This window comes from Rhagoletis pomonella, unplaced genomic scaffold (genome assembly GCF_013731165.1).
Source record: "Rhagoletis pomonella isolate Grant_MI unplaced genomic scaffold, Rhpom_1.0 Rhpom_scaffold_00004, whole genome shotgun sequence".
NCBI lineage: Eukaryota > Metazoa > Arthropoda > Insecta > Diptera > Tephritidae > Rhagoletis > Rhagoletis pomonella.
Genome location: NW_023458558.1, coordinates 20,563,669 through 20,574,633, shown reverse-complemented (window position 1 = coordinate 20,574,633; position 10,965 = coordinate 20,563,669). Strand labels below are relative to the sequence as shown.

Here is a 10,965-nt window from a genome sequence, read left to right as displayed (position 1 = left end):
CAATGAATTAAAACGATTATAATATACTTGAACGCAATGTAAAACATAAGTTTCTAAAATCAATAGATCCTTACGAATTCGCTGCGAATTGTTGCGATTTGTCCCGTGCCAAGTCGAATTTGTACATGGTGGTGTTGTTGCGATTTAGATTTTCGCCGCGGTACTTCTTAATGTCAAAATGATGTGTTTGTTGACAAATGAATTCACCTTGTTTACAACAAAGACATCAATTTGACATTAAAAAGTACCGCGGCGAAAATATAAATTCGCCAGCAACATCACCTTGTATTAATTCGCCTTGATAAATGATGTACCAGAAGGAAAAAGAGCGAATTAATAATTGGTTTCACGCAAGGCGAATTTATACAAGGTGATAGCAAGAATACAAAAACAAATATTGACATGTATTTTGTTTTTCTTTGGCGGCATAAACTGTAAAAATCTGTATGAGTGTGTGTAGAAATTCAAACAAAATTTTTCAATTTGACATCAGACGCCGTCCGGCGAAATTCATACACAAAATCACTTGATCTAGTAACATCACCCTGTATAAATTCGCCTTGCGTGACACCAATTATTAATTCGTTCTGTTTATATCTGGTAACATCATTTATCACTTGTTCGTGCATATGAATTCGCCTTGGTGCTGTTGATTTCAAAACTTTTTGTGCACAATTTGCATAATTCCATATAAATTTTATCTTGCCTCAAGTTATTAGTTTTTTGAAGTATTGTTGATTAGCTATGGAAAATAAACCAACGGTGCTTGTATTGGGCGGTAAGTAGATAAATATTTTTCTGAATTTTGGAAGGCGGAGCAGTTTTATGCAGATAATCCCGATTACAATTAATATTTATTTCTTTGTGTTACTATCTTTGGTAATACTATGCGTGCTAAAATTAGGGTGTGGATTTATCGGCCGTAACATGGTGGCTTATCTCGTTGAGAACGATTTGACGGATGAAATACGTGTAGTGGACAAAACTCCACCGCAAATGGCTTGGTTAAATGAGCGTCATACTCGGGCATTTGATAACAAAAAAGTGGAATTTTGTAGTGCCAATCTTATAAACGCCGGTAAGTATTAAAACCTGCCCATATTTGAATATTATTGTGAGTAATGCCTACGCATGACCAACCCACACAATTTGTATGCACGCCGCGCAGAACTTGCTTGGCCTGTTGCATTTCATTATTTACATCTTGATTATCCTCCTTGTAGCCTCTTGTAAAAATGTTTTCGCCCCACACCCAACCACAGGCAGGACGTGGGATTTAGTATTCAACTGTGCGGCTGAAACTCGTCCAAATCAAACCGAAGCGGTCTATAAGGAAGGGATACTGAAATTAAGTATGAACTGCGCCAATGAAGCAGCCAACGTTAAAGTGAAACGATTTGTCGAATTAAGTTCCGGTTGCGTTAACAGTTCGGAAAAGGTTGCACAAAGAGAAGACTGCAAACATGAACCATGGACTTGTGTAGCTAAGCAAAAGTTGACGGTTGAGCGTGAGCTCGATACGCTGAGTGAAGTTCTGCCATACACTGTTGTACGACTGCCAGTCGTCTACGGGTTAGGCGATAAACGCTACTTAAGTGAGTGGTACTTATTGAAAGTAGATTAATCTGGTATTTTATTTATCACTGTCTGATTATTTGTTGTTCATTTGCAGTGCCTCGCATTATTGTAGCTGCAATATACAAGTATTTGAATGAATGTATGAAGTTACTGTGGAACAATTCCATGCATCTTAATACGGTGCATGCAGATGACGTTTGCGCAGCAATGTGGTTTTTGGCAAATAATCTAGCTGCAGTAGGTGAAGTAATTAATATCGTCGATGATACTGATTCCACACAAGGAACTATAAGTGATATTTTATCAGACATATTCTCAATAAACGTTGACTACTTTGGCGTAGTCATGTCGAATTTAGCAAAGGTATCAAGTTAATTCATAATGTTATTGTGTCCTTTAATAAATTGTCTTACATTTTGCAGTTAAGTCTATCAGACACGGTTAGTGATGTCAACGACAAACATATGACGCCGTGGGCCGAAATTTGTCAAAGGAATGAAATCAATAATACACCTCTAACGCCATATTTGGACGAAGAGCAACTGTATCATAAACATTTGTATTTGGATAATACAAAATTAAAGACTTTAGGCTATGTGCTCAAAGAACCAAAATTAACGCGTGATCATGTAACTGAGATTATCGAAGACTATATAAAGCAAAAGTTATTTCCAAAGTCCCTAATGATCTAAACTTAAGCCCTGCAAACTTTAGTACTTAAGGTCGAAACATTTATAAGACATGACTCAACTCAATTAAAATGCAAGTATGTGAAAACAAAAATTGTATATAAACTGATATTAAAATAATTCAATATTTTGATTGTATTTGCTAAGAACAAAATACTAATTTTTTGTACAATTATTGTACCATGCTGATATTTTCTAAAGTGTACTTATAGTATTACCGCATAGTGTGTTATTGTATTTTGGTATTCCAAAACAAATTTTAATGGTTTTACTTATGTATGTATGTACTCGTATTTACTAAAATGATTGGTGATGTATTATAACATTTTTAATATACACGATGAATGTATTTTGTACAATGCAATTACATAGTTTGTCATATAAATGTGCCAAAATAACAAAAAAAAAGTATTTAGAAGCTTTTTATTTCGAATTAAAATGTGGGATTAGCAGTAAGAATACCATTGACTTTACCCATGAATAACTTTTAGCACTGCAGTCCATGCTGGTGTGAATAAACGACCCGAACAAAGGGACGACACTGGCAAAGGACAAAAATATCCGTGATGAATTCTGTCCAAGAATTTGGCATACATACAAGGTATGCATATCGTCGTTTAAAGTACAAAACCGCATATTGTGGTTCTGCAAAACCTCTTAACTAACATTTGTGCCAAGAGACATTTGCTCACCGGAAGCTCCTGGTATAAAGCCCTTATCCCTTCATATTAAAATATCGATACTAAGATATATGAAGAAAAGATAATTAGATGAAAAGAGGGAACCGTTTTGCAATAAGACAAGTTTTACTCCTATTGCCAAACTCACATATGACGTATTGCATTTTATTGATACGCGGTTTAGTGCTTTAAACGACGATACCTATACCTGAAGCTTTCTTACCGCTTTGGAGATTTTTTTTACCGAGGATGAAGTAGACAGTATCTTTGCAATCAAAATTTCGGCGAAAACCACGGAAATGCAGTTGCCAATATAGCAACTTAGTTCGCAACTTTCTGTTGCCAGTTGCCACCAATAATACCAACCGTAGTTCCGTTGCAATCCGTAATCGACCCAAAAATGCGTGATATTTTTTTGGGGCACTCTAGTTAAAAAAATATATACATACATATATACATTAGATATGATAGAATTAAAATTTTTTAAATTTCCATTTCAATTATTCAACTCAAGTTCAGCTTTAATGGACGCACTGATCGAGGAACGGTTTAGTAAGCTGGTGCGAAAACCCCAACAACTATTTGCATACTACTAATAGATCTAGTTGATATAATTTCATCTAAAAGAAAACACAAAATGCTTGTTTAAGATATTTATGTATTATTTTGTTTTATTGTAAGGATTAAAAATTTACGGCAATACAGCTCATTATTTCTTATATTCCAATCTCTTTTATTTTCATAAATCAATTTACAATAAAATGCATTTGCTTCACATTTCAAACTTAAATTTATACAACAAAATGGGACTATTTAAAAACGGAATAAAACATGAATTAAGTTTAATACAGTTGTTCGGATGATTCTTAGTTTGTAAAATAAATTACAGCAAGCATATTTATACACATTTAATAGTCATTAGATAACATCGTAAGTTGATAGCGAGTTCCTGATTGAGTATCGGCTTAGCACCAAAGCGGTGCCGAAATGTCAATAATGTATGCGTCACTTTCGTACATATTTTAATACATATGTATGTATATTCGGACACTAACTCATCAAAAGTGTGCTATATGTATGCACATCTGTAAATATGTACGCATGTTGTTAAAACTTGAGACGAATGGCAGGACGTTGACATTGTTTTATATCTCTTTTTACGAATAATTAAGATTTATATAATTGAAATTTATGATTCGATTCACATTGAATAAAATTTATGATAGTTTAAATATTCATGAATGCTTTTTGTTTCTTTTTTTAAGTGAGTGAATTTATTATTTTTATTTATTGCGTATTTTAATTATTATTTAAATGATGTGCCTCCACTGTACTATTTGCTCAACTGGTTGCTTATAATTCTAGTTAGGTGATATTTTGTCGCATCCCATGCATTGCATATTACTTAGAAAGCCAAGCCAGCGTCGCGGTATGTGGTGAATATCTTCTCAATGGAATTCACATAAGCTGCAGTTCTCAAATCCAAGCCCAAGTTGTATTTCATAGCGGTCTTCATGATGGCACGTGCCGAACGCTCCATTGTGTAGTCCAAGCCAGAGTGTACGATATCCTTCTCAGATGCACCAGAGATTCGCTTCTGGAATGCTTCCGAGGGAGTGACTGGGATACGGCCACCGACACGACCGAAACGACGTTCCAGGGATTCTTGAACAGATTCTGTTTTGGTGAAAAAAAGACATAAGAAATGACTTGATTATTTAAAATATGTAACACTTATTGGCTTGGTATTTATGGGATTTTTAAAGCAACCAATGTATGAAGAATGCAGTAAAAATTATTGGTACAGAGACTATTTAGCAAAATAAGGTTAACTAAAATAAGGATTTGTCTAAGATATAAAAAAATAATGATTTAGTAGCTTTCATAATAAACAAAGTGCATAATTAGTCAGCTTAATTTCGAAGATTGATTAATTTTTATTTAGCTAAAGAAAACGTGCATAAATGTTTGCATGAATTGGGCGAAAGGATAGGGAACTAAAAGGTATGTACAAATACATACATACATTCATACATACATTGTATATACAAACATAGAAGAAAAATTACGCTTACAAAAATTGGTTTAATAATCTACTTAGTGGTGAACAGAGGAAACTCGGTATACCGCAAATTTTCGTACTAAAAATGGCGCGGTATATCTGGGATATGCAAAACATTTAAAAGTTAACATTCAACAAAAAAAAACAGCTCAGACAAAAAAAAAAATAGTTCGAAATATGAAATGATGCAAAGAGTAGAAAAAAGAACTGTACCGTCTAAAACAAATCGTTCAATGGATTGTTGGACTGAGGCTAGATTTGTAATAGAAGAACGAAAAAAGAAAAACATAAATTACTTCTTTGTGGAAACTTGTATGTGTTTTAAGAGCTAACATTCGATTAAATTTACTTCTAATTAAGATGTGTAATAATGTGCTGCGAAATAAAAAATACTAGAAAAGTTGATGTAGGGATAAAATAAATAATAATTGAATAGCGCATTTAAAACAGAAGTGTTAACTAAAAATAATTGATCTTTTAGTTTTTCTAAAGTTAAAAGCCGACTTTAAATTTAGGTCAATCCTAGACATTTTACCGCCAGGATTGTCCAGAATGAGGCTGAACAGTCCTATTAAGAAATTTGAGTATTCAAATAAGATTTCAGAAGAAGCGCAGCTGTCTATATACTGTCTATATACCGCGGTGTCTGCATTGGTATCCCCGTGAAACTAATACGACAGTGTAAAATGACTGTAAGCAATACGGTTCCACGACAGTCAGGTCTACGTAACCGGAACGACTCAGATTTATATCTGGCCAAGGACCGTCACTTCAGAAACACTTTCCAGAAACCTTTTGGGGAATTTGTATGCTGTTGAAACAACAACAGCAACCGTTAGCAATAACATGCATTCTTCTATGCTTTCCTATTCGAGTTCGAGTTTGAGTTCGCGTCGTTGTTGTTGTTGTTGTAGCAGCATACAAATTCCCCAAAGACTTTTTGGGGAGTGTTGCTGGAGTGACAGTCCTTGGCCAGATATAAATCTGGGTCGTTCCGGTTACGTAGACCCGACTGTCGTGGGAACGACATGTAAGTCTTTTCCAATAACATCTGGCTCGTAATTATTCGGTAAATTATTGTGAGTTTAAGACAATGATATTCTTTATCACAAGATCATGGATTTGAGAAAAATGCCCAAATTTTCTTTTTCACACCAACAAAACCGTTAGAAACAAGTTTTCACAGTGAAAACTTTTTTACAAATCAATTAATTTTCGTTTGAAAACAGAAATAAAAGCTGACCTACGAAAATGAACCTATTCGAAAATGCGACTTTTTTGCATGGCTCATTCCGCAAATGTTTTTTAATCTTTAGCTAAACGTGAGAAAATAGAATCAGATGCATTAATTTAATAACTAAATATTATCTCATTGCCTTTGGCAATTCAATGATCCGAAGATCTCCTCGCCTTATTTAAAGGTATGAAATTTAAACTGCTAACAATATGTCATAAATAACTTATGTCGGATTTAAGAATTAAACGACTAAATTCGGCACAAAAAATACGTTATCATTACGTTAATAAAAATTATGATTTTCATAGACAGCATTTTTAGATGTCGCATTTTTTCATTTCATTTCAACGCCTAGTGAACATTTGATATTATATGTACATATACATACTTATGTATACAAATCCGTAACATTTTGATAAAAACAACTTAAGGGACTTTTGAAGGTTTGTTTTGAAGCTTCTGTTAAGGAGGCATCTTAAACTCCACCCATAGCCAGTTTTATTCGTTAAAATATTGTTTGGGGACTCACAGAAATATTGCTTTAAAAAGGAAATGATCTAACTTGAGATAAGTTGTTTTATCAAAATGTCACAATATACATATATAAGCTTACCAATAATACTTAAAGTCAATGAATATGGAATTTCAAAAAGCATTAACACCTTATTAGAATATATCAATCAATCATATATGAGCACCAACTGATTGGAAAGTATGGAGAAAGAAATAAACAACAACAATATAAGGAAATCAAATAATTCAAATAGAAATTGATGAAGACGTGCAAAGATGTCGATTAATACTGTGAAAGCATATCGAGCAATCGCGGGAGCACGCTAGCATTTTTGAATGAGCCGTATGCTTTGCATTGTGTAGATTTTTTTCTTGTAATGCCGTGGCATAAATAGAAGGTTCAAGAATCTAAAAAAAATTAAGAAAAGAAAATATAATAACTAGTATCGTCGCACTTACCAAGCAGATGATAGTTGGATTCGCGTTCATATTTGAAGGTTAAACGTCCGTAAGAGACGTGGTTTAAGTTTTTCAGCCATTCGAAGAATGATACGGTTACACCACCGGCGTTTATGTACAAATCGGGAATAACCAAAATGTTGCGTTCAATTAAAATTTTATCGGCTGCTGGCGTGGTTGGACCGTTGGCAGCCTCGGCAATGATCTATTAAGTCAAGAGAAAACGGGATGGAGAATTTTCGATTAAATGTAAAGTTGCTGCAATTTAGAGTAGGAAAGTTCAGTGGGGAGTAGGGCTGCGATTATCTGTGTATTTGGATACCCGTTCAGATATTCGTGTCTACGGAAAAAATCGGATATCTGGTTAATATCCGTTCTATTATCCTATCCGGATATCCGGTTCAAACACAGTTAATATCCCTTAATTTTTTTATCATGATATCCGGTTAGTATCCTTTTGTAATCCGGATTTTTCAATCAGATATTCGAATTATACGGATAATCAAAAAATTCGGATATAACTCCCAGGCCTAGTGGGAGGTTAAAAAGCTCTTGAAATAACCCAAATGAAAAGCTCGATTTTTGAATTAAATACCGTACAGTTTAAGTGCCTTAGTTACTTTAAGGGCTAGGTTTTCAGTGCCTGTTCAAACTTAGATCACGTAAACTGCGTTCATATCTAACAGCTGGCTGACTAAAATAAATCATCTTACCACTCGGTAGGAAAAATAAACCAACACAAACAAATAAATCGGTTTAAACTATGTTTAAACCACAGTAAGATTTAACCGTGCTCTGAAACACTAGCCCTAAGCGAGAGATTCCATAAATTAGGTTATTTTTATTTTTTTTTTAAATTAAAACAAAATAAAAACATAAACGAATGGGGTGTGACCATGCCCGAATACTCAAACTATTATAAAAATATCTATTTTTATTTGAATTAAAAGTGGTCTCTCAGCTCTAATAGCAGTTCCAACTCTAATTACAGCTCAACTATTAAGTTAAACTTACCTTAGCTTGGATCTTGTGTGCATTCTCGCTGGTGATGACTTTCTCAACAGCAGCTGGCACGAAGATGTCACATGGTTCAAACATCAAATTCTCACCCTCGTAGGCCTTAGCTTTCGGGAAGCCGACAATGGTGCCGTGTTCGTTCTTGTAATCCTCCAATTCCTGTTAGATAATGCATTAAATTACTAACCTCAATGCCAAAAAATACCACCGAACTATGTATCATACAAACCTTAGGATCAATACCCTCCGAATTGTAGATGGAGCCATCGTGCTCAATAATGCCAACACAGGTGGCACCGGCACGGGTCAAGTAACGACAAGTGTGCAAACCGACATTACCAAAACCTTGCACAATGAAAGATTTGCCGCCCCAGCCAGGAGTGGTGCCTGAAAATACAATCAATAATGTACTTTTCAACCGAATTTACATTTGCATCTATTTTACCAATCATGCTCATGTAGTTGGCTTCATTGATAAAGTTCTCCAGACCGTGGAAAACACCACGACCCGTCGCTGATACACGCCCATGGATACCACCCTGGTTGATAGGTTTACCAGTTACACAAGCATGTGCATTGATATCTAAATGGCCAATCGTTTTGGCATATGTGTCGGCAATCCAGGACATTTCACGCTCTCCCGTACCCATATCCGGTGCTGGCACATCAACACCGGGTCCAATGAAGCCTTTCTTCGCTAACTCAAGGGTGAAACGGCGGGTAATCTTCTCTAATTCATGTTCGGAGTACTCTTTGGGGTTGATCTTGAGTCCAGCCTTGGCACCACCAAATGGTACATCGACACAGGCGCACTTAAATGTCATTAGTGCCGACAAGGCTTTGACTTCATCACGTGAAACATCCAAAGAGAAACGAATACCTATTTATATAAGATAGAATAATATAAAAATTCATATTTGATGAACAGGTGGCTTAATTTACGAATTAATATTTTATGTACATATATCAAAATGCTAAGTAAAAGAGGCTGAACTAAACAAAATTGGTACTAATACCACTCCAAAGTTAAAAGAAAACCCGCACGCAAAAGTGCAATTTAAAATTTAAATAAAATACAGAATCCGACATTTGCACGCAAATTCGTTTGGGTTTTGGTGGGTATTCTCTGCAAAATTCACAAGTCTCATCGGTAGCCGCTATTACCAAGGAAGTCAATCAAATCAATGAAGTCTAATCAAAATGTTTTCTATAATTACTGTTATGCACTTTTACCTGTCTACCGGTATTAATCATATGTCTAAAAATACCGTACCACTACATGTACAAATTATTCTAATATGTGATATGTAGCCAAGTGGATTTCGTCTCAAAACATACGTATATGCAGTAGCTGATATGTTTAGTTTTTCATTCTAAGTAGTTGGAAATTGACGAAAGCTACCAGTTGGACAGCGTCCAACTTATTCGCTTTTTTAAAACCTGCCAATTGGTTGAACATGTAAATTCGTTAAAAGGAAAGGGAATCCAAGGTGGCGACGTCTAGTCTTTGGTGTAAAAATTTCAATCAAATAAGAAGGTGTTAATGTAGAGATCGGTCAATGCGGCAGCATGTGACGTTCGGCCACAAACAGCAGGCGAGTTGTGTAATTTCTACATACATATGTAGAAGATAATACATTATGAACTGATTTCACGTGCGCATTGTGACCAGATGATCTAAAAAAAAAACCAACTGACTTTAATAAAGGCCGAAACAGACACAAAAAAAAAGAGGAAAATACATAAGTAATTTTCATGCCTAAAATTTTATGCACAATTCTACAAGTTTAGTTTATATGCACTTTTTAGCCAATCATCTAAAAACTGCATGGCACAAGTATATATATATACTTATACTTATACTTAGCCTCTACATAGTTGAAAATATACTTCGAAGATTTTAGTGTAAAAAACTTCCGTCATGGCCATACACCAAACCATATATGTATTTTTCTTTAGTTTGTAACTTGATTTGTAAGTGTTGAGTAAATTATCACCCTTATTCTAGAACCCGAATTTTCGTAAATCGTAATTCGTAGCTACGTTACGAAAAACGAAAAATCGACATGCAACCCTTGCGGAAACCTGTGCACGTCCTAGGGTGTCCCGTCAAAAATTTGTTTATTTCAGCTACACTATCGCAAGAGGCATCGAAATTTGCGTAATTTTACACATGTTTAGAAAAAGGTAAAAAAGTCAGAATTGTGTGTCATTTTGAGGGCTCTACCACGCCATGAAGTTTTCCACGTATTTTATATGAGAAAAAACACTTCTTCGTAGAAATATAGATAAAATCCTTAAAAGTCAATATTTTTCAATTTGCAAACTCTTTTACTTTTTAGAAGACTTCAAAGAATAATATCCAGTTATTTATTTAACCTTTTTTTAATATTAATAATTTTTTTTTATGGTTCCCCCATTTAATTATTTTGGGGATTTTGGGGACCTATAAAAATAGTTAGTATTAAAAAATCGTTAAGCTAACAATTAGGTATTATTCTTTGAAGTCTCCTAAAGAGAAAAAGAGTTTGCAAATTGAAAAATATTGACGCATCTACATTTGTCAGTTTCCGGTTGAATTGTTGCAGCACAAGACATAACTCCTCCTATACCGGAATAACCAGTTAATGCAATAACAGCTTCTTTCAAGCCATTGAAAATATGTATTTTGTTAGGTCTACCAGCTGTTGCGCTTGCTTTTGTCTTGGACCGCGCTTAGGGATTATAACC

The 10,965-nt window shown here is 34.7% G+C and overlaps 3 protein-coding genes across 4 annotated transcripts in view; 1 reads left to right on the top strand and 2 right to left on the bottom strand.

Annotated features, from left to right (window-relative positions):
* LOC118738138 overlaps positions 1 to 541 on the bottom strand; it is a 1,279-nt gene extending 738 nt beyond the window's left edge. Inside the window, exon 1 of the mRNA XM_036469060.1 lies at positions 527 to 541. Within this exon, the coding sequence (XP_036324953.1) occupies positions 527 to 541 (15 nt within the window). The remainder of the gene's footprint in view (positions 1 to 526) is intronic.
* LOC118737187 lies at positions 443 to 3,689 on the top strand. The gene is made up of 5 exons (XM_036467534.1): positions 443 to 778; positions 905 to 1,078; positions 1,224 to 1,595; positions 1,673 to 1,941; positions 2,001 to 3,689. Exons 1-5 carry the CDS (start codon positions 745 to 747, stop codon positions 2,268 to 2,270), a joined length of 1,119 nt encoding a protein of 372 aa, XP_036323427.1. The 5' UTR covers positions 443 to 744; the 3' UTR covers positions 2,271 to 3,689.
* A 128-nt stretch (positions 3,690 to 3,817) lies between these two features.
* On the bottom strand, positions 3,818 to 9,125 carry LOC118737185 (glutamate dehydrogenase, mitochondrial). 2 transcript variants are annotated; one of them, XM_036467532.1, is made up of 6 exons: positions 8,681 to 9,125; positions 8,465 to 8,622; positions 8,233 to 8,394; positions 7,219 to 7,423; positions 5,223 to 5,261; positions 3,818 to 4,624 (listed from the first exon to the last, which is right to left on the bottom strand). In XM_036467532.1, the coding sequence occupies exons 1-6, from the start codon at positions 9,057 to 9,059 to the stop codon at positions 4,353 to 4,355; spliced, it is 1,215 nt and encodes a 404-aa protein (XP_036323425.1). In that variant the 5' UTR covers positions 9,060 to 9,125; the 3' UTR covers positions 3,818 to 4,352. The 2 variants fall into 2 exon arrangements, with proteins under 2 accessions (XP_036323425.1, XP_036323426.1); XM_036467533.1 differs by lacking the exon at positions 5,223 to 5,261 and having other exon boundaries at positions 8,681 to 9,123.
* Positions 9,126 to 10,965: the final 1,840 nt, after the last annotated feature.